Source organism: Echinops telfairi, unplaced genomic scaffold, assembly GCF_000313985.2.
Source record: "Echinops telfairi isolate 266 unplaced genomic scaffold, ASM31398v2 ScPeMD7_2573;HRSCAF=3158, whole genome shotgun sequence".
Lineage (NCBI taxonomy): Eukaryota > Metazoa > Chordata > Mammalia > Afrosoricida > Tenrecidae > Echinops > Echinops telfairi.
The window spans coordinates 9,883,408-9,907,336 of record NW_022106471.1 but is presented as its reverse complement, the minus strand read 5'-3'; the positions used below and the strand labels follow the sequence as shown (position 1 = coordinate 9,907,336).

At 45.0% G+C, this 23,929-nt stretch overlaps 2 protein-coding genes across 2 annotated transcripts in view; both read left to right on the top strand.

Moving 5' to 3' along the window:
- The window catches only part of COMMD1 (copper metabolism domain containing 1), a 150,233-nt gene extending 142,028 nt beyond the window's left edge, over nt 1-8,205 (top strand). The window contains exon 3 of the mRNA XM_004710197.2: nt 7,983-8,205. Within this exon, the coding sequence (XP_004710254.1) occupies nt 7,983-8,090 (108 nt within the window). The 3' untranslated portion in view covers nt 8,091-8,205. The remainder of the gene's footprint in view (nt 1-7,982) is intronic.
- Nucleotides 8,206-18,861: 10,656 nt separating this feature from the next.
- Nucleotides 18,862-19,490, top strand: LOC101645332 (ubiquitin-conjugating enzyme E2 C-like). Its single transcript, XM_030886680.2, has 2 exons — nt 18,862-19,095; nt 19,184-19,490. The coding sequence occupies exons 1-2, from the start codon at nt 18,862-18,864 to the stop codon at nt 19,370-19,372; spliced, it is 423 nt and encodes a 140-aa protein (XP_030742540.1). The 3' UTR covers nt 19,373-19,490.
- The last annotated feature ends 4,439 nt before the right edge of the window (nt 19,491-23,929 follow it).

Here is a 23,929-nt window from a genome sequence, read left to right as displayed (position 1 = left end):
GGAGCGGGGAGGAATCCTTTAGGAACTAGAGGAAGGTTGTATTTCTCATCATTGTTACATCGCACCCTGACTGGCTCATCTCTTCCCCGAGACCCCTCTGCAAGGGGATCTCCAGTGTCCAGCCACCTTTTTAAGCTGCTTAGCTGATGCTTTACATTAAAAGCTTTAAAAAAAGCGGAAGATAGGCCCTCAAACCCTGCTCTGAGATTTAGCGAATATGGCATTTAAGGTTTTAGCAGCCATGAGGAGCAGGCAGTCCGTCTGTGATGCCTGGTTCCAGCAGAAGGTAAATTTTCAACCCAAGCCTTAGTAGCAGCCCTGCGGCCGGCAATCCCGTGAAGCCCCAAAAGGGCAGCGCGGGGCAATTGTGTATGGGAACAATGATGACCACCTGGTGCCTGCTTCAAGTGCAGAGAAGGGCACTGATCACAGAAGTGTCCCAGGCCTAAAGCTGCAACCAAACCCTGCCCAGCGTGCGGTCAAAGCGGACACCACTGGAAGTCTGACTGTCCTTGGAAAAGTGACAGGCCCTTTGCGTCTCCACGTGGGGGGACTGTCCTTCCAATTCCTGACCCACTGTTGGCCCTGCTGGGATTGGCCGAAGTCTGAGAAGACCCTGACTGGACACCCGTCACCCTCGCCAAGCCTGGGGTATTGCTCAAGGTATTGGATGAGTAAATTTCCTCTTACACAGAAGCTGTCTTTTCTGACCTGCCCTCATTTTCAGGGCTGGGCAATCCTTCCTCTATCTCGGTCATGGATGTTGATGGCAAGCCTACCTGCCCCAGGTGTACTAGCCCTTTACTCATTACTCCTTAGAATCCTTTTGTGCCCGGTCCCTCTGTTGGGAAGAGACATTCTAAATTAGTTAGGAACCTCCTTACACCTTACTTTTGGTCTCACAGCACCTCTGCTCCTTCCCCTTCTCTCACCCGACCTGGAAGAACTGGCCCTACAGACCCCTTTGCTTCCCGATGTTAACCCATCATAGAATGCCTCCTTTCTAACAACCTCATTCCTACCCACTTTCCCTGCAACACTCCAATCTTACCAGTAAGAAACCAAATGGTACTTATCATTTGGTCCAGGACCTGTGCCTCATTAACAAAGCTGTTAACCCCGTACACCCGGTCCCGGTAGCTCTCAACCCCTATACTCTCTTGTCCCACATTCTCCCTTCCACTATACCTTTTTCACCACCACCCCCTAACCCAGCTTGTCAGCATTCATTTGTCTTTACCTGCAGCCCCTCCTAAAACAGATCTAAAGCAGACACAGCCCAACTCCCTTCACTTCTCTCTCCCTATAAGACACACTTATCTCATTCCACTGCTATCTGTTTAAGCCTGTGCCCCACCCCAACCATTCAAAGTTTAACTCTAAGTCAAAGTTGCCTTTAACAAACACCGACACCCCCACCTTCACCCCCACCCCTGCGTCTACCAAACCTTGCCAAACCTTTTTTACTCTACACAGGCAAAAAACCAGGGTATAGCAGTCGGAGTCCTGGCTCAGCCCCTGGGGCCCGCTCTATCCCCTATAGCTTGCCTGTCTAAGCAACTAGATATGACAGTCAGGGTTGGCAACCTTGCCCATGGGCCCTGGCAGCAGCCGCTGCCCTCACCAAAAGAGCCCTAAAGTTAACCCAGGGAAAACCTATCCCCACAGGCTGCAGGACCTCCTCTCACACTGAGTCCTGTCTGTGCTGTCTCCAAGCCGCTTGCAGAAAATCTGTCGCATGTTTATCAAAAACTCTAACAACTCTGTGCCAGGCTCCCTCTTGCCTCAGCTCCTAGACTCGCTGGACCTTAGTGATCACTCCTGCCCCCAGGCAGTTGAGGAACTAACACTGCCCCCACCCAGACTCTCTGATCAACCTATCCTAACCCAGATCTAACTTTGTTTGTTGATGGCAGTTCTGTCGTAAATGCCTAGGGGGCAATGGCAGGCTGCTTATGCTGTCCTCTCACTTGACCAAGTCTGGAAAGCTGCATGCCTCCCAATAAAAACTACTTCTCAAAAATCGAAACTTGTTGCTCTCCATCTAGCTAAAGGAAAAGACGGCTAATATATATATTCTGATTCTAATTATGCGTTCCTTATAGCTCACTGTCATGCCACTATCTGGAAGAAGCGGGGATTTTCTGAGTACCAAAGGGTCCCCCGTAGTAAATGGTAAATAAATAGTTAATCTCTTACAGGCTCTTCAGCTGCCAGCAAAAGTATCCATCATCCATTGCAAAAAAATACATCACACTGATTACTCTCTTGTCTCCCTCCAAAGGCAGTTAACATCCTTAGCACGAGTCACCCTACAAAATCGCCAAGCTCTTGACTTATTAACAGCAGATAAAAGAGGAACATGCATGTTTCTAAATAAAGACTGTTATTATATTACTGAATCGGGCATAGTTAAACATAATGGTAAGGCACTCCGCACCATGACCAATGAAATCAGGAAATGTCAATGGAGCACCACCAGCTTCAGCTTCTTCACTCTTACAGTCCACTGCCGACCGACCGGCCCGGCCCCCAAACCTTCCAATTCTTAATCCCCTTCTTCACCCTATCTCAGCAGGAAGTAGTTAAGACAGAAAATGTCACCCCATTACCAATATTAAGAAGCTTGGAATGTTTGAGCCAGGTCTGAACTAGGCAGCCCCCGTTTGGACTAAGTCGAAGCAGGTTCGGGCCCTGCACGTGCTTCCCTGCACATCCCAAAGGTTAGCAGCAGTCGGCGCCATTTAAGATAACCAGTGAAACCAGATGTTCTGGGTTCAAAGAAAGCCGTGAGGAGTCAACAAGCAATTCTCAGAGTTTCCAGACCCCGTATGCTGATTGTCATAATTGCCATACATTCTTCACCACCCCTTTAAAAACCCTCACCCCCAGCTGCTGAGCATGACTTCCCTGACCTGTTGGCCTAGGTCACAGAACCTCGTCCGGGAGCTCTCCCCCTACCTCATAAAGCTATTTCTGTTTCTGCTCTCCCGTGTCCTGTCAGTTATGTCCATCTTCATCCCTGTTCCTCAGTTCCGCCTTTACACTTATGCAGCAGATTTACCCAATGCAATAAGTCATTTGATTTCTTTCCTGCTTCCTACACGAACGCTTGTTGTGAATCTAAGGACAGTGACTGGATAGCATGTAAAGATTGGGAATTCCAGAACACTTAATTGTGCTGACATGGAACCTGTACACCGACCAAGAGGCAGTTGTTGGAACAGAACAAGGGACGTTCCATGGTTGAAAATCAGGAGAGGTGTGCTTCGGGCTTGTATTCTGTCAGCACACCCAGACAGCCTCGTGCTGAGCTAACAAACTGGGAAACTAGACCAAGTGAAGAGAACATGACATCAGGGTTGGAGAAAGATTCACCTGCAATATACTGGTGATACATCCTTGCTTGCTGAAAGCGAAGAGGACTTAAAGTACTTAATAAAGGAACTTAAAGCCTTTACTATAGATTGATTATACCTCAACATTTTTAAAAAATCTTCAAAATTGGACCAATAAGCAACGTCTTGATATATATAGAAAAGATTGAAGTTGTCAAGGATTTTATTTTACTGGGATCCACAATCAACTGCCTAATCACCATAATTTTCTCCTTTCCAAAACCCTTCCTGCTATGTGAACACAGGAAGCATCTTTTATTAGTAATCTTTCTTTGTTTAAAATTGGATTTTGCTTTGGACTAAGTGCAAAATTGGCAGATTTTCCAAGCTCACATATGAGACCACACTCTTCTATCTAAGTCAGTGTTTGAAGAGACGGGTCCCTGTGGGCAGGAGAAGCGACCTTCCTCCCTTGGAAGCAAGGCCCCCCACGTCCCCCTGCACTTGTTCACTTGGCTCTCCTGGGGGCACCATGGCAACAGTGGCAGTGTAGCCCAGCAGTTAGCAACTGCCATGGTCTTTTTATAAAATACACTTCTTCCAGCTGAGAACAGAATGACTTCCTCCCTCTGAACAGACTCACTGACCTTTGGAATTTACCTGGCATTTTAGGGGAGCCCTGGGGAGAGGCTTCAGTATTCAGAGGCAAATGTCAAGAAAAGAGCTTTGACCTGGTAGCTCTGCTGTCAATAAACATTAGATGGGTCATGCTCAATTTCATTAGCTAGAAAACAAGGTAGTATATTATCTGTAAGGATACATAACTGCTCTAAAATTATTTGATTGATGTTCTTGAGGATCTTAATATAGCTGCTCCTGGAAATAGATCATTTGCACTGGGCTCTCGAGAGATTGCAAAGTGAGGGTTTCTCCTGTGTGCCTGAGCTTTCTTCCATCAAACCTAAAGTCCTTATTCTTTACGTCTACCCAATTTAGGATTTAATTGATTACACAATAGGGAAACAGTGGCTGGAGGGAATGTGTTTAAAGGAGATCTTGATAGAGGTGGCTTGCAGCAAGTGGAAAGCTTCCAGAAGTGTTCGTTGTTTTCTCAGGATCATTGTTTAGTGATTATGCAGTTGATGGTACCCAAGCATCTTGTCACTGTTTGTCACCAGTTCTGGCTAACCAGAAATTAGCCTAACTCTTATGTGTCTCCAAGCCAATCCAAATCTTTATATGAAGGCACTTCAAAAAGAAGGTGGACAAATAGAATTAAAAGATAAAAAGTTTGAACTATATAAACTTCATTTCTCAATATAAGCGTCATCAAAGTCAAAACATTTCTCTAAATGGTGATACCAGCCATTCAGTCCATCTTGAAAATACTGAGGGTTCTGGAAAGTTAACCACACTAATCTAGTCTGTTTTTCTTTTTACATTATTCACTGAAGAAAAATGGGCACCTGTAAAGATTTTTTTTAAGATTAAGGATGTACACTGGTACAGATAGGAACTGGAAACACAGGAAACCCAGGACAGATGATCACTTCAGGACCAGTGCTGAGAGTGGCGATACCAGGAGGGTGGAGGGAGGGTGGGGTGGAAAGGGGGTACCGATTACAAGGATCTACATATTAACCTCCTCCCTGGGGGATGAACAACAGAAAAGTGGGTCAAGGGAGATGTCAGACAGTGTAAGATATGACAAAATAATAATTTATATATTATCAAGGATTCATGAGGGAGGGGGGAGCAGGAAGGGAGGGTGGGAAATGAGCTGATGCCAGGGGCTTATGTGGAGAGCAAATGTTTTGAGAATGATGAGGGTAATGAATGTACAAATGTGCTTTATACAATTGATGTATGTATGGATTGTTATAAGAATTGTATGAGCCCCCAGTAAAATGATTTTATAAAAGAAAAGAAAAATAAGTCATAAGGAGCCAAATCAGGAGTGTCAGGCGGAGGCCTAACTAATGATTTCCCATTGAAACTCGAAGAATTGCTATTGAGCAGAAGGCATAGAATCCTTGTCATGGTGAAGAAGGATTCTCTATTGAAGCTTTCTGGAGCACTTTGCTGCTAAAGCTTTGGCTTTCTCAAAACACTCATAATTGGCAAATTGGACCCCCAGAAAGTCAGTAAGCAAAATACCTCATGCATCAAAAAAAACCAACCTGTTGCCACTTTTGCTTTGACTGGACCATTTCTACCTGTTGATAACCATTGCTCTGATTGTGCACTGCCTTCAGGATTGCATTTTTTTTTGCTTTTATTTTATTATTATTTTTAAACATTTTATTAGGGGCTCATACAACTGTTATCCCAATCCATACACACATCAATTGCGTAAAGCACATTTGTACATCATTTCTCAAAACATTTTCTCTCCACTTAAACCCCCTACATTAGGTCCTCATTTTCCCCTCCCTCCCCGCTCCCCCCTCCCTCATGAGCCCTTGATAGTTTATAAATTGTTATTTTGTCATATCTTGCCCTGTCCGACATCTCCCTTCATCCACTTTTCGGTTGTCTGGCCCCCAGGGAGGAGGTCACACACAGTTCATTGTAATCTGTTCCCTCTTTCCTACCCGTTCTCCCTTTACCTCCCTGTTTCGCCACTCACACACTGGTCCTGTAGGGCTCATCTGCCCTGGATTCCCTGTATTTTCAGTTCCTATCTGTACCAGTGTACATCCTCTGGTCTAGCCAGATTTGCAAGGTAGTGGGAGCGGGGAGGAAACATTTAGGAACTAGAGGAAAGTTGTATTTCTCATCGTTGTTACTGTCAGGGTGCGCCCTGACTGGCTGGTCTCCTCCCCGAGACCCCTCTGCAAGGGAATCTCCAGTGGCCTACTAATGGGCTTTGGATCTCCACTCCGCACTCCCCCCATCATTCACTATGGTAAGATTTTTTTTTTTCTGCTGATGCCTTATACCTGATCCCTTCGACGCCTCGTGGTTGCATAGGGTGGTGTGCTTCTTCCATGTGGGCTTTGTTGCTTCTGAGCTTGATGGCCGCTTGATTACCTTCAAACCTTTAAGACCCCAGAGGCTATACTTTTTGATAGCCGGGCACCATCAGCTTTCTTCGCCACATTTGCTTATGCACCCATTTGTCTTCTCTTGAAATTTTGTTGACCGGCTATTTCAAGCGAAAACTATCCTGTGCAGCCAGCTCCTATAAAGGCTGTGTTGCTTTCAGGCTTACAAACTCTGTAAACAAATGCAAATGTCATCATTAGTTAGTCCATGACCAGTAAGCAAAGTATTAAAAGGGGTTATCCATTTGTAAACTGCTGATTTCCTTGGAACATTGTCCTCATAAAACTTTTTGCACAGCATCAATGATTTCACTATTCCACCAAAATTTCATCATCAATTTAATGTTTATTCTTGGGATTTTTGAGACAGTTTTATTGACACATGATTCACATATCATTCAATAGTTCAATCATATCAAGAAGAATTTTACAATCATTGCTATAATCAATTTTAGAACATTTTCTTTTTTCTTGTACTCATTGTTAATAACTCACTTCCTCTGAACCTCCCCTGCTATACCCCCAAGAAACCATTAATCCAATTACTGTCTCTATAGATTTACCTATCCTGGATTTTATATACAGAAAAACATACCAACACCACCAACACCCCGCCCCCCCCAAAAAAAAACCCCAAAACTAACAGCAATAACCAAATAAAACAGAGAAAACCTTCGATTGAAAAGGAAGTAGAAAATATTAAACACTAGAACAACTTTAAAGGGACCAAAAGGGAGAGAAAATGAGATGGTATTAAATTTTAACCTAACTCTATCTGCAATAGTCCACTCTAGATTGCACCCTGCATGATAGCAAGGCTGTTCTTGTTTCAGTTTTAGCAGAATTCATGTTGCTCTGATAGACTCTTTTCAAATGATACCTCTTCTCCCTCCTGCCTCAGATTGGATCCTGTTCTGACATTTCTAACAAGGCAATATGAGTTTATTTTGGTACAAAAAAGTTTTGAAACCCACGCATAGTTTTTTCATAATATGCAATCTTCAGGGGCTTTATAAAGACCTTTCATACTGCCGGGCGCTGTGGAGAGAACATGGGCTTTGGAGTCCGTCAGAACTGGGATTTTGTAATCTGATTTTGTAATGCTGGTCAGCCTCTCTTGCCTCAGGGTCTTCATCTGTAAAATGACAGTACTTACCGGCTCATCTGGAAAACTGCTATAGGATCTAAAATGGCACATCCAGGGTGCATGAATCATGATGCATTGTCTAAAAGTCTTACCAACGTCACTAAGTCATTTGTGTAGAAATTGTTCAATGTTAATTTGCTGAGGCATAATAATAAACTAGTAAGTTAAAAAGTCGCAGGATCAGATGAAGCAACAGGTAAGAACTTCCCATACCCTCACACTAAGGCCACCTAGCATTTGGGTGCCCTTCATAAAAGTGGTGTCATTTTAAGGCACTGTTGGGAGTTACTTGCTTTGGTAAAACAGCAACAGGAATGCATTTGAGGAGTTGGATCCTGAACCGGACTTGCTGAGAAGGGACCCTGGGCCTTTGGAGCGGGGTCATATCAGATGCAGAGCCTTGACTGTCTCAGGAGGGGCCCCTCTAAAACATCCTTCTGTGTTTTCCAGGAATCTGAGTTTCTGTGTTTGGAATTGGATGAGGTCAAGATCAACCAGATCCTGAAGAAACTCTCTGAGGTGGAAGACAGTATCAGCAGCCTGATGCAGCCGGCCTGACCCAAGATGACGTCGGCAGGGCCGGCAGCCATGTCCGGGACGCCTCCCACTCACCTTTCCCGGCCGGCTTCCCTGTTGGTATTAAACCCTCCATTAAACTCTTCCTGTCAGGCTTGCTGGGGCTTCTGTCTCCCTCCCTTCATTGTCTGCTGCCCCATTGTCTGTTACACTTGGTCCAGCGCAGGGGTCGTCATTCTTTATATCGTGTGCAAGGCTCAGCAGAGGTCACCGGTAAAAGCTTTACAAAACAAACCTAAAAGGCAGATTTCGAGGCCTCTGTCCACAGCAGGGGTCCTCAAACTATGGCCCGCGGGCCACATGTGGCCCGCTGAGGACATTTATCCTGCCTGCCGGGTGTTTTTGCCCTGTTTGTTTTTTTACTTCAAAATAAGATATGTGCAGTGCGCATAGGAATTTGTTCGTAGTTTTTTTTTTTTTAAACTATAGTCCAGCTCTCCAACGGGTCTGAGAGACAGTGAACTGGCCCCTTGTTTTAAAAGTTTGAGGACCCCTGGTCCAGAGACTCCAGTTCCCAAGGGCTGAGGGCAAGGCTTTGATGTCAGGGGTGCAAAACCACCACTTCAGAAACGCCCGCTACGGAGCCTTGTTCCTGGGCAGGCCTCTAGGAGCGTAGGCAGGATCAATCATGGAAAAATTAGAAAAGGAAACAGAAAACATGTAGTCATAGAACGTCAGAGCTGGCCTCGAGTGTCATGTGCCCTGAAATGAGGTCTAGGAGAGCTTCCCAGAGCCTAATAAACCACACGCTGCTTCTGGGGCTGACCCCTCCGTGCATTTGCAGTGGTTTGACCCTGAACCTGTGACGAACGGCCCTGATCAGAAAGGGACTCCCTCGCATGCTGCTCAAATCAGAGTTTCCGGGGTTGGAAATCGCTCTGAGGTGACGTGACGTGTGGTTCTTTTTCCTCAGAAAATTCTACTTGAGTCATCAAATAAAACCTGTGAAAGAAAATGTCTTCAGGAGAAGCCAATGTAGGATTAGGGACTTTACAACACCCCCCAGAGAGTTCTAAGAGGAAGAGGATGTAAATTAGTAGATTGTGGTGGTGTTTCTTGTTGAGAGGTTTTGACATTGATACTGATAAACATTTGGAAACATCACAGCTGCCTTTGGGATGGAATGTGTTGGGGAAAAAAATGTGTTTCCCATGGGCTGTGGTTCCAGTATGTGTTGGTTCTAGTAAGTTTATTTGGGGACAGAAATAAGCCCTCTTCTGTGAAGCAGTTTCTCCTGAATCAATTTGGAGACATCTTAGGAATTCTCCCAACGCCCAAGCTGAAAAGACAGGCTTCCTCTCTGACGAACAATGACCAGAGGTCTTGTGTGTAGCCCCTGTGGGCCTTCAGAAAACTCCCTGAGGCAGTCCTATAAATAGATTCAGAAAGGACATGTGGTTTGACCAGAGAAACATGAAAACGTGCTTTCTGTTCCCAAGACCCCGTCCTGTGACCCAGGAGAGCCTAGATCATGTCTCCTGATGTATAGTGGCGGGGCGGGGAGACCAGCTCGCAGAGAGTGGGGTTCCAGATGGCCTGGGAGGGAGGAACTCGATTCCACGCCAGCCTGGACTCACGTGCCCATGAAGATCTGTGGAGGCACGGAGGAACTCCCCAGGGGCCACTGGGACAGGAAATCAGGACCCTTCGAAGCTCTGTCTCCGTCCTCTTTCAAAGCAATAGTTCTGCAAAGGTGCGCACAAACTTTGCTCACATTTTCTTTTTATTACATCCCCGATCTATAGGCAATGGTTAAAAACTACTTTTAGTGTATATTGAATTTTTCAGAAAAGAAAGTCGTTGTTGAAGGTATTCCGCCCTCACTTAACACTAAACACTCCTGAATGCAAGAGGCATTTTCCTGGACTGAGTATATTTGTATCTGTGTGATATTTACTGGTGCTTTTTCTAGTGACGTTACAGAATGACACAAAGAACAGTAACGTGGCCCATAAACTGTAACATTCAAAGAGAACAGGGAAAAAACTGAAAAGCCCGAACTGGAAGATTAATTGACTTCTCTTGAATAAATTCCTGGAAGTGAAGCACATGTGTCTATTTTTAAGACTTTGATGAACATTGATAAACTGCCCTCCAGAAAAAAAATGGAATCCATTTGTAGGCCCTCTCAGAGAATATGGTAGTTTAATAAAATCTGGGACCAGGGACTCTCCCGGGGGTGTGGGGGGAGTGGATCCAGCCAGCCAGGCCTGTGGGGAAGACCCAGGAAGGGAGACTGTAGCCTAAGGATCCCGGAAGAGGCCACTAGGTTTTCTACTTGGGTTAAAGCCACTTTGTTCTGAGGTCAAGAAACGCAGGGCAAAATAAAAAAAGCCTTCACCGGAATCAGGCCGTATGGAAATTGTCCTTGCTTGAGCACCGTCCATTCTGTACCGCAGTCGGTTCAGAAACAGCCCGGCCAAGCCAGACGCCAACTTGAGAACCAAAAAGACATTCCAGATTTCTGTCGTCTTTCTGTGTTGATGAGGAGCAGAGGACTTGGCCTCCTGTTCCGGATCCTGACCTCTGGCCTCTGGGCTCTTCACCAGTTTATGCCTAAATCTCACTGTGATAGCCATTTCTTTGCTGTTTGTGAGTCAGAATGGCCTTCGTGACAGTGTACGTGCCCCCTTTATAGAAACCCTCTTCTCTCATTGCTGCTTGAATCCCCCCTCAGTCTTTCAAAAAGAGTCACAGCATTTTAAAACTGGGTTTAATGCATCCTTCTCCCCTCAATGCAAGAAGGCAGTGAGTGAAACAGCAAAGGGGAGGAGGTGACATTGAGCTTCTGAAATCTGAAGGAGCTGACATCCTGTCTCACTGTTAGTTATTGAATGCACCTGGGTGAAATTTTGGAAAACGCTATAAATAGAAGTTAGGAGAAAGAAGGAAAATTTGTTTTAAGTGCACAGTAACTATCTAGTGAAATATGGGGTAAAGGTATAGAAGGAAACCTCCTAAGGCCAGATGAGAAAATGGTGGCATAGTATCCTCCTTAAGAGGATGCTGGAAGGGATAGATAGGCCTTTTTTTTAGCTCTCTAACATTTCTGCGAAGGTTTTAAATATTTGAGATGGTAACTTAGCCAGGAAAGCCCAAGAACATTTAGCTTGGCATATAACTCCAGTTAAAAATACACAGTTTTTGACCTCAAGTTTTCAGCAATAGCAATTCTTACCTCACTGCAGGCAACACTCCCTTAGATAAGGATGACCACAATTGCCTCTCATAGCAGCAGAGCTATATGCAGCCCTGAGCTGGCCTTTATTACAAAGATATTTGCCTGGGCCTGCTTCCTGTCAGATAAACAGTATGGGCTGCCATAGCTTACAAGTTCAGCATATATATTATCAAAAGAAAAAGTTAAACCTGTACATGAGCAGATGTAAAATGTGGGTATTTACACCATTATATTCACCCTAGAATGCATTTAGGCTGTTTATTCTCTTTCACTTGCTTTTCAGTACTTTTCTGTTTCCTTCTGAAATTAGGATATTGAGTTCTGATGGTTCGTCGATACAAGATGCAGGCAGGGGAAGGAGGAAGGGATAAGGGGAATCATGGATTTGATGGCATAATGGAAGTAAGAAATTTAGCTAATTGCTGAAAAATTCAGGCTGAAAACTGGGTGGGGGTACTTCACATCTTTCCCTTCATGCTATTTTTATATCAAAGAGATGGATTATTTTGAAGAGTTTATGTGACCTGCTACTCTCTCCAAACGCACTGTGTAGAGTCGACGCCGCTCATAGTGACCCTAGGGGACAGAGTAGAACTGCCCCTGTGGGCTTCTGAGACGTAACTCTAAGGAAGTAGAAAGCAGCCTCCTCTTTCTCCCACTGAGCGTCTGGTAGTTTCGAACCACTATGACCCCAGGGGTCCCTGTGTGCCAGGTCCTTCAAAAGATTAAAACATGTTTGAAAATGATACCTTATTCCTCCCCCACCACTATCATGATCCCAGTTGTACCTTACAAATCTGGCTGGACAAGAGGATGTATACTGGTACAGATAGGAACTGGAAACAGGGAGCCCAGGGCGGATGATCCCTTCAGGACCAGTGGTGAGAATGGAGATACTGGGAGGGTGGAGGAAGGGTGGGTTGGAAAGGGGGAATCGAATACAAGGATCTACATATAACCTCCTCCCTGGGGGATGGACAGCAGAAAAGTGGGTGAAGGGAGATGTCGCAGTGTAAGATATGACAAAATAATAATAATTTATAAATTTTCAAGGGTTCATGAGGGAGGTGGAGGGGGGAAATGAGCTGATACCAAGGGCTCAAGTAGAAAACAAATGTTTTGAGAATGATGATGGCAACAAATGAACAAATGTGCTTGACACCATGGTTGGATGGATGTATAGATTGTGATAAGGGTTGTAGGAGCCCCCAATAAAATGTTTTGAGAATGACGATGGCAACAAATGAACAAATGTACTTGACACGATGGATTGTGATAGGGTTGTGCAAGCCCCCAATAAAATTATTAAATTCAAAAATAATAATTATACTCTAATGTTCATAATTTTATTATGATTACTGTATTTAACTATGATCTCTCATTGTGAGTTCCCATGAGAAACACTTTGTAAAAATTAAATAATGACTAATCATACCAAACAAAAGAAAATGATACCTTATGCCCTTGCCTGTGGTGTGAGATGCAGGCAGATCTGACACGCATGCTTTACGTATGCATATGTGACCTTAGGGTGCACGAGGGGGGTGCAGCCCAGTGCCTCTGGGATCCTGTATCTTGGTTGGTCCTCTGCTTTACCTGAGGCTTTGCAAACCGATACTCTTTGGGATGGTCTTTCCCTCACAGTCCACTAGTCACAATGCACAATATCTGAGAGCAACGTGCAGGACCGGTGGGTCTGCTACCACTTGGGGCATCTTGGCTTTCCCCAGCGCGCCGTCATTGGCAGCAATAGATTGTCCTTCATCCTAGCTGGAAAACCATGACCCACCCTTGTTCCATACAGCGTAACTCTTGGCTGTGGGCTGTAACTATATCTGTGGTGGGTTTTGTAGTCACTCCTCTGCTCGCTGGATGGTTTTCTCAAGTTGGCCAACCCATGTTGAAAAGTTTTCATTACTACCTGCTTATTAAAAGTTATTTATTCACTGTAGAAATCAGTTCATAATTTATGGAGCAAAAAGGGACTCTCCTATGTCTTAAAAACTATCTCTCTCAAATATATATATAATAGAATAATTATAATAATAACAAGCATTCCTGGGGAGGGAGAGGGTAAGGGGGAGCTGATATCAAAGAGTTCAAGAAGAAAGAAAATGTTCTGAAACTGATTGTAGTAGCAATTGTACAATTATGTTTTATCTATTTGAATTATAGAATGTTATCACATCTGTAAGAGCTCCCAATAAAATAATGAATAAAGAGATATTAATTAACTTTTTAAAAAACTGTCTCTCCCCAGAAGTAGTTAGTGTTAATAAATGGCATGTTTCCTTTTGCACATTTTCTGTGCATAACAAAACTAAATACATTATATAAATACATAGGCATGTACATGTACACACACTGATATGCACATAGTCATGTATTGGTTTTACATAATTCAATTCATGCAAATTTTTACTGAATGTATGAGTAACTTTTCAATCAGTGCAAAATGATTTACCCTACTTCGTTAACAACAGAGGACCTCATGTAGATTAAATTTGAGGACCTCATGTAGAGTAAATTTAATAAAGTTATCAACCTATTACTGATTGGATTTTTGCGATGCTGCAGTGGCTAGCCACATACATGTGTCTTTTTACAGCGGTACGAATTGGTCCTGGCCGTAGAAGGGATGTGTTAAAGGATGCTACTGTTTGCTCCTGTCAGGTCTGTTTCGACTCACCAGCAGCCCGGTCCTGTGCCATCCTCACATTTGCCAGGTTTGATCCCATCATTGTTAATCCCTCTCTTTTTTGATGACTGTACATTACCACTCACGATATACTTCTTCAGCAACTGGTCCTTCCCAATATCATGTCCAAAGTATGGGGGGATTGAAGTCGTGACACCCTTCTTTCTAAGGAGAATTCTGGTTGCGTTGCCTCCACGGCAGATTGGTTCATTCCTCTGGAGGTCCCTGGTAGAGCCACTCTTCTTCCCCAGCACCAGTGTACGCAGCAGTCACTTGGTCTCCCATAGTCATTGTCCAGCTGTCATATCCACGAGGCCAGGGAAAGTGCCGTGACTTGGGTCAGGCGGAGATTTGTCCTCAGGTGACGTCTTCGCGTCTTTGCACTTTAAAGAGGACATTGGATCAGATCTGCCCGATGTGATACGTGATTTGATTTTTAATTTTATTTTTTACCGCTGTATCCGTGGACGGTGATTGTGGATCCGAGTCAAGTGGAAATCCTTGACAACTCCCATCTTTTCCATGTATCGTGATGCTGTTTATTAGTCTAGTTGTGAAGATTTTTGTTTTCTTCATGTTGAGGTGTCCTCCAGACTGAAGGCTGTGGCCTTTGATCGTCATCTGCAAGTGCTTCAAGTCCTCCTGGCTCAGCACGCAAGATGCTGTCATCTGCGTATTGTAGGTTGATAATGAGCCTTTCTGCAATTTTGATGCCACATTCTTTTTCATATATTCCAGTTTCTCAGATTATGTGGTCAGCGTACAGGTTGAGTAAGTATGGTGAAAGGATACCCCTCACACACACACCCTGATTTTAACCACGCAGTATCTTCTTGTTCTGTTCCAGCCTTCTACTGGTCAATGTACAGTTCTGCACGAATACAATTAAGTTTTGTGAATTTTTCATTCATTGCAATTAGCCACAATCGAATGCCTTTGCCTAGTCAATAAGACTGTAGTCAACATTTTTATGTATTCTTTGCTTTCAGCCACGATCCAACTAATGTCAGCAATGATTTCTCTCTTCTGAATCTGACTTGAAATACAGTGCTGCCTGTGATAGGATAATATCTATACATGTGATGGAGTGGCATTTCTTAGTATGGCTCTTCTACTGAAGGCTTTGTAACTTCCACCAAATGATGGGTAGGACTATGCAAATGGGGCATGTGTAACGTTAATAGAAGGGATTGGCCAGTTTCCATGATCTCTCCCTGCTCTAAGAACAAGTCATATCCGAAGCAGGAGCAGGGAGAGAAAACCCAGGACTACTGGTAAAACGTCCAAGATTTCTGTCAAGTGGCAGAGGCCACCCACACTAGATGCCCCAGCGTCAGTGACACGGAGACTAGGGCAGAGCGAGAGGAGCCAAGCTTAGACTCTGGAGGTGTGAAGCACAGACCAGGGATGACGATCAGAGAGAGACTTGGTTGCGAGCGTTGGAGAGGTGTTGCTGTGGACCAGTGACTGTGTCCTTCCAGTTACTGCTTCTGACGTGTAACTGTGAACTTCCCAAATAAACCTCCATAAAGTTGAGTATTGTCTACGAGTTCTGTGTAGCCATTGCAACCCAGTGTAGAAGTGGAGTGCCCCACAGGAGAAACGGCTGATGTCACAGTACAGTGAAGAGGATGGAGAATCGAGGCAGATCTGATGCCTGCTTTTGGGCAATGGGGAGGCCTGAGGAGGCTAGATATGGTCCCCCATGCTGTTTATAGCAAATACATGCCAGGGAATCCAGCCAATACAACCATTATTCAAATGTATTCACCAATCAAAATGGTGATGGAGAAATTGATGAATTCTGTTAACTTCTTTAGTCTGAAATTGATCAAATGTGATCAAAATGCATGGACACTTATTGGCTATTGAAATGGAAAAGTTGGAAATAGAGGAAGGAGCAAACAGTAGTTGGAAAATATGGCCTTGGTGATAGACATGATGATAGAGAACACATAACAGAATTTTTGCAAGACCAACAAATTACAGCAAAGACCTTTTTTCAACAACCTGAATCATGACTATACATATGGACTTTTCCAGACGGAATACACAGAAATCAAATATTACATCTATGAAAGGCAATGGAGAAGCAGCCAAAACAAGGCCAGGATCTGACAGTGGAACAGACCATCTATTGATTTATAAATAAGTTGAAGTTGAAGAAAATTAAAACTAGTCCACAAGAACCAAAGTGTATATCCCACCTGAATTTTGAGAACATCTCAAAAGTAGATTTGACACATTGAACACTAATAACAGAAGACCTGACAAGGTGTGGGCTGACATCCAGAACATCATATAAGAAGAAAGAAAAAGGTCATTAAAAAGACAAAAGAGGAAAAAAATCAAAGTGGATGTCAGAGGAGACTCTGAAACTTGCTCTTGATCGTAGAGCAGCAAAAGCAAATGGGAGAGATGGAGTAAACCTGAACAGAAAATATCAGTAGCTCCAGAAAACAACAGAAAGTATTATAATGCATTGTAGAAAGTACTATAATGAATTATAACAACAGAAAGTATTTAATGCATCACGTAAAGACCTGGAGCTAGGAAACCAAGGAGGAAGAACGTGCGCAGCATGTCTTCAACTGAAGAGCTCAGTTCAAAGCTCCAGCCTTGAGCTGCAACATTCAAAGGTTTTATGGGCAAAATACTGAACATTGCAGGAAGCAGCAAAAGAAGACAGAAGAAATATCTACTGCACCAAAAAGAACTAGCCAACATTCAGCCCTTCAAAAGGTAGCATATGATCAAGCATCTACACCATGAAGGAAGAAGTCCAAGCTGCACTAAAGGTATTAGGAAAAAAAAAAAAAGGCTCCAGAAATTGACAATACCAATTGAAATGAAGCACTAAATACATTCACTCATCTGTGCCAAGAAATTTGGAAGACAGATACTTGACCAACTGACTGGAAGAGATTCATATTTGTACCCATTCCAAAGAAAAGTGACCCAACAAAACACAGAAACTATTGAACAATATAATTGATATCACATGCAAGTAAAATTTTGCAGAAGTCCACTCAGCAACAGTTGCAGCAGTACATTGACAGGGAGCTGCCAGAGGTTCAGGCCGGATTCAGAAGAGGATGTGGAAAAAGGGATATATCATTGCTGATGGCAGGTGGATCTTGGCTATAAGCGAATACTAGAAAGATGTTTACTTTTGTGTTATTTACTATGGAAAGGCATTCGATTCTATGGATCATCACAAGCTACGGATAACATTTACAATGGGAATTCCAGAACATTTCATTGTGTTCCTATGGAACCTGTCCATGGCTCCAGGGGCATTTGTGTGAACAGAACAAAGGGGTTCTGAGTGACTGAAAATCAGGAAGGTGTGTGTCAGGTTTGTGTCCTCTCACTACACTTAGCAAGCTGTGTGCTGAGCAAATAATTTGAAAACTGGCCTCTGAAGAGCCCTCAGGGTTGGAGGGCTGATTAGCCATCTGAGATATGCAGCCGACACATCCTTGCTTGCTGACAGTGAGGAGGGCTTGAAGCACCTGCTGATGAAGATCAAAGATTGCAGCTTCAGTGTGGATCACAGCACAATGTCATGAAAACAAGTCCTTTCAACCAGACAAATAGGTAACAACATCTTTGTTAACCCTGCTAAAGTTTCTTACCCTGTAGCAGCCAAGCACGTTTACTAACTCCAAGTGAAAGGGAAAAAGAAGCTTACTGGAGGGTACCAGAGAAGAAACCGGCAGCAAGGGAGGCTATCTTTGTGGTGCCCTCTTGGAAATCAGAACACAGAGAGTATAGGCCTTCTACTTGGGAATTTACACTGTAGGGAGTCACAGATAGATGTTGTACTTGAACTCAAGTTGGAGGTGACCACAGGAACCAAGCGTTGACCATGAGCAAGCCAACAGAGCGAGAAGGTTCTTTAAGTCAGAGTCCAATCCCAGATGTCTTCGTTGACTGACGAGATAGCAAGGTCTTGCTTCTAATCAAAAACAGGTCAACAGGAGAAGACTCTCCGAGTCAGCTGCCCTTCCAGGTGACGTCTTTATCCCTCCTGTCTGTCTTTGAGCAATGTAGCGAATTATAAAAATTCCGCACGGGCTGCATTAAGGACCACACACCAACTGCATTTAGTAAGGGGGGTTGTTTAACTACATTAAGCTTAAGGAAAATAATTTGGTTACATCGTAATAAATGGAGAAAAGATTGAAGCTGTCAAAAATCAGAGGGCACGTTGTATTGGGTAAATCTGTGGCATAAGACCTCATTAAAGTGTTGAAGAGCAAGGAGGTCACTTGGAGGACTAAGGTGTGCCTGACTGACGCCATGCATTGTTGGTCACCTCACATACATGTGAGAGGTGGACATGGACTGAGGAAGACTGAAAAAGGGTTGCTACAGTAGAATTGAGGTGCTGGCAATGAAGATCGAAAGTACCGTGGGCTGCCAAAAGAGCAAACAAATCTGTTTTGGAAGTACAACCAGAATGTTTCGTCAGAAGCAAGATGGCAAGACTTTGTCTCACATACTTTGGACATGTTATCAAGAGAGACCATTCCCTGGAGAAGGACATTTAAGCTTGGTAAAGCAGAGGGCCAGAGCAGAGAAGGAATGCCATCGATGAGATGGATTGACACAGTAGCTGCAACAATGGACTCAAATATAACAATTTTGAGGATGGCGCAGGACCTGACAGTGTTTTCTATTGTAAATCGGGTCACACTGCGCATCAGAAGCACTATGGCCTAACAACGATACGTACATATATAACGTCCTAACATCCTGTTAGTGCTTCTTAACTTCTTGGGGGGAGGGGGGACATTTTGTCTTTAAGAATCCAGTGATTGGCAGTTGCCGCCCAGTCTTCCGAGGTCCTGTCTGCCAACACCGAGCAAATGGCCTCCCAAAACCGTGACCCAACCGCAGCCAGTGTCGTAGCCACCCGAAAAGGAGCCGAGCCCAGCAGGGGCGCAGCCCGGGGTTTCGTGGGCAAGAGGCTACAACAGGAGCTGATGACCCTCATGATGTCTGGCAACAAAGGAATCTCTGCCTTCCTGGAATCAGATAACCTTTTCAAGCGGATAGGGACCATCCATGATGCAGCTGGTACAGTCTATGAAGACCTGAGGTATAAGCTCTCCCTGGAGTTCCCAGTGGCTACCCTGACAATGCACCCACAGTGATTTCCTCACCCCCTGCTACCACCCCAACATGGACACTCAGGGTAACATCTGTCTGGACATCCTGAAGGACATGTGGTCTGCCCTGTATGACGTCAGGACTATTCTCCTCTCCATCCAGAGTCTGCTGGGAAAGCCCAACATTAACAGCCCTTTGAACACACATGCTGCCGAACTCTGGAAAAAACCCACAGCCTTTAAGCAATACCTGCAGGAAACCTACTAAAAGCAAGGCTCCAGCCAAGAGCCCTGACCCTCCCTGCCCTTGTGTTGTCTTCTCTTCCATAGATGTCTGTCCTCCCTCCCCCTCCCCACTTGATTTCTGTGTAGAACTCTTGTCTTAAGCTGTGATGTCATTTGTGTTTTGTTTGTTTTTTAAATTAAGTCTCCATCTGCACCCTTGTGATGATTATATTAAATAAATAACATTTGGGGTTGGTTTGGGTTTGAGGGGGAAAAAAAGAATCCAGTGAAAGCTATGATATCTAAAAGAGCACACATTTACATATGGGATTTCCATCCATTGTCAGGAATAACCAGGCCATCTGTGACCGCTGCCCCACCCGCCAGCCCCCATGGTTTCGGACAACCAGTGGCAACCTAGACAATGACAATTCTTCATGCATTTGGAAAAGATGATGAGTTATTACAGAAATGAGCAAACCAGCATATTCCAGGCCGACGCTTGGTTGAATTTTCGACTCGACGTCTAGAATTCATCACAAAATTGATCTCCTTATCACACGGTTTTTGATTAAAACCTCAAAAATAAGGACTCCTTTCTGTCTGACAGTCTTGGGGTCCCAAGCACTGCAGCCTCAGCCACCCGAGTTCCTGCTCAACTTACACACCTGCCATCACAGGTGCCTCGAAGTCTGCCTCCTGTCTGCAAACCCGTCATCCTCCTCCTCCTCCTCGGAGCTCTGGGGCTCCTTCAAGGCAGGGACCTTGACTTTCGCATCTTGGCCTCATTCTCCAGGGCAGGCAGAGTCCGGGGCCTGCAAAAGTCTATCAATGTGTGTGAGAGGGGTGAGCATCGAAGATACTACATTTATCGTGATGGAATTGAGTCTTGAGCAAGTTGGCCTCCACTTAGCGCAGAAAACAAAGCACTACACTCAGACCCACGTTTGAATCACAGGATCCCAGGCCAATTCAGTTTACTCCTGGGGAAAGAGCCTCGTGCACTGGCACTGAATTAACTTCTCACTCCTGGTGACCCCGCAGGTAGGACAGGGTAGAATTTCTCAACAGGGTTTCAGAGGCTGCAAAGCTTTACAGGAGGAGACAGGGCCTGCAGAGTGGCGGCTGGTGGGTCTGAACCACCAACCTTGTGGTGAGCAGCCTGGTGCTTAGCCCACCACACCACTAGCCCTAATAGGGAGGCTGAATCCAACTGCCCCGTCAAGTACTGGTCACGTTAAAGAGAGTATAAAAAGCATTTAGTGACCCATGGGCCAACACATTTAGGTTAAATCCTGATGAAAGGTTAAGCTCCTTTACATATTAGCTGTGGAACTCTGAGCAACTGAACCTCTCAGTGCCTCTTTAAAAACAAAAAGAGTGGGGTGGGAAGAGTGTGATCATACACAGAACTTCTCTCCAGGGGCATGTCGAGGGACTCTGACAAGGCTGCAGAAAGCGCGCTCTGCGTCAATGTTCACTGCTGCCGTTACCTGTATTACTGCTGTTAGGCACGCTCTTGTGTGGAAGCTGGCATAAGCATGAGCCTCAAGCGATTTACAAGCCATCCGAGTCAGTAGCCAGTGAAGTGCTAAACAGAAGGGTGCCAACTACACGTGGCTGTGAGCGTGTCAGTAACAGGGACGGGCAGAAGGGGCTGGAGACCCAGGGAAGGTTTAAGTCTGAACTTGTCAAGTCAGGCAGACTTGGGAATAGCAGGGGGATCCTCGAGGCTGGATGGGGAAGCCAAATGAAAGTACAACGGGCAGGGAGTTTGACAGCAGCTCTGGATCGGGAAGTGGACAGGGAGGAAGTTTCCAGGAATGGGTGGGAAGGGGCCCCTGGGTGGGAAGGGGCCCCTCTCTCCGTTGCTGGTTACACACGAGGACTGTAATGGGCTCGGGACCTGGGGCTCGGATTCTCGGTTGCAGTCAATGGGGAGCTGAGAACAGCAGGTGAATGCTGCTGTGTTCCCATGGAAGAGACTCAAACAAAGCCAAACAGAGCCTGAGTGGGAGAACCTGACTTGCCTACTAACACACCACGGAGGGCGGAGCAAACCCCAGGCCCCCTCCCTCCAGCTCTCCCTGGGGAGGTGAGGCCTGCAGCCCTGTCTGTAGCAGCCCTGCAGAGCTGTGGGGCATTCTTGACAGGGAAGGAAGGAGAGGCCTGTTGTTTAAGGGGATTGGTGGCTGCCTGTAGAAATTGCCTTCTAGGGCCTAGATTCTGGAAAAGAAGTATGTGAGGGGAAAAAAACACCAGAGAATGTAAGCTCTTGAGTTCATGTTCATTTTCACCCTATGTCTCCCAAATAGTTTGCAGGAGTGGGTGGAAGTTCTTTAAAAAAAAAAAAAAAAAAATCCTCTCCCAGCCTGCTCTCAAAGCTGGAATTCATTCGTGGGAGACTTACCAGGGTGGAGGTCATTACTCCGTGCAAAACGGAACTTTACCCAAAGGGCTTACATTCGCTACGTGTCAATATCAGCCAAAGAATGACACGAGAAAACAGGCTTTTCACTCCTGGAGCCCAGGCTGACCTGTACCCAGTGGCCAGGAGGAGTGCCCCAGAGGTGCGAGGCCCCTCGGCTGGCTCAGAGGGACCACCTGGTTTTGTGCCTCATCCAGTCAGCAGGTGCCTTTCCATCCGTCCTTCAGGAACTGGGAGAGCATCGGTCACCTCATAAATGACTGCGAGATCCACTTCCTGTAGCTACAGCCTTCTGCGGGACAGCCCCTCAAACACTGTCTATAGAGAACTTAGAGAAAAGGTTCCCCCATCCCCCACCCCACCCCCCCACACACAAAATCAGGAAATTGAAAAAAAAAATGCTAGTTCATCTAGGCTCAGGAGCATCTATCTAGTGAGGAAGTTATCAGACCCACCTAAGTCCCTTGCACAGGTGGAAAATGACCCTTCTCCAATGCATGTATATATGCATTGGAACTATAATATATATATACACACAGAGTAGTTTATATATATATATATGTGTGTGTGTGTGTATATATGTATATATATATATAAAACTGTATATCGTTTTAATAAAGGGGAAGGATAATGGGAACGTTTGTCACCCTCTCTCCCCCTGTTCACAAAGGGAACCTTTGGGAAAAAAGAAAAAAGCGGAGGGAACTTGGTTCTGAAGATCCCTGAAGAGCTAGAGAAATCCCCTCACTGGGGACTCAACCCAGGGAGAGTCAGCCCGCAGCCCCTCTGGGTCATCAATCCCGGAACTTCTGCTGGAGGGGCAAGACCCAGCAAGTCCCTGTGGCCTCCCTAGAGCCCAGGGAGAGGTGTGGTTGCTAAGGCAACTACAGGCTGCGCCATTCTTTGCAGATCCAATGCCACACCTAGGTTTGCATCTGGAAGGGGAGCCAATTAGCAGTGCGTGGCTTGTTGAGCTGCAGGTTGGAGCGGCAGTGATTAAGCTCACACCTCCCCATGCAGTCTTTAGTCCTCTTTGGGGAAGAAATGAAGATCACTGAGAACTTTGTCACTTCACATCCTTATGTTGCCAGGTACTTACAGTACCGAGTGAATCAGAATTAAACATGCACCTCGTCTCCAGCTAGGCAAAAAAAAATGTTGCTGTAACGATGAAAAATACAACTTTCCTCTAGTTCCTAAATGTTTCTCCCCGCCCCCACTATCATGATCTGAATTCTACCTTGCAAGTCTGGCTGGACCAGAGGATGTACACTGGTACAGATAGGAACTGGAAACACAGGGAATCCAGGGCGGATGATCCCTTAAGGACCAGTGGTGTGAGTGGTGATACTGGGAGGGTAGAGGGAGAGTGGGTTGGAAAGAGGGAACCGATTATAAGGAGCTATATGTGACCTCCTCCCTGGGGGATGGACAACAGAAAAGTGGGTGAAGGGAGAGGTCGGACAGGGCAAGATATGACAAAATAATAACTTATAAATTGTCAAGGGCTCATGAAGGAGGGGGGAGCGGGGAGGGAGGGGAAAACTGAGGACCTAATGCCAGGGGCTTAAGTGGAGAGGAAATGTTTTGAGAATGATGAGGGCAATGAATGTACAAATGCGCTTTACACAATTGATGTATGTATGGATTGTGATAAGAGGTGTATGAGCCCCTAATAAAATGATTAAAAAATGTTACTGTTTTAATTTTAAATATAAAAAGCATTATCATAGACATGATAAGAAATAGTTGAACTGTATTGGGCATCCTCTCATCATATTTTTGTTTTTAATTATAAATGTAGAGAAGGGAGGAGAATCTTACTTAAGGGGCTCTGGTGGCTCAATGGTTAACCTCCTAAGGAGTTAGCTGTTCACCCCTGACTGAAAAGTTGGAGGTTCAAACACACCAACTGTGTGTTGCAGCAAGTTGTGTGAGTCTGCTTCTGGGAGGATTTGCATCCCTGGAAGCTTTCCAGGGCAGTTGATTTGGCCTGACAGGGTTGCTATGCATCAGAATTGACTTAATGGCAATGGGTTTGGTTTTGAATATATCTTAAGATATTTTCAAACTGTTACATGTTTCTAGCCCTTAGCCACAGTCAAAGTCAGCCGCAACTCCTGGCGTCCCCATAGATCAGCCCATGTGATACATAGGGTTTTCATTGGCTGG

Excerpts from the sequence above, each read along its gene's own strand:
- LOC101645332 (XM_030886680.2), top strand. The coding sequence starts at position 18,862 with ATGGCCTCCCAAAACCGTGACCCAACCGCAGCCAGTGTCGTAGCCACC. Across the intron at positions 19,096-19,183 it reads CAGTCTATGAAGACCTGAGG|ACTCAGGGTAACATCTGTCT; the intron begins TATAAGCTCTCC and ends CCCAACATGGAC.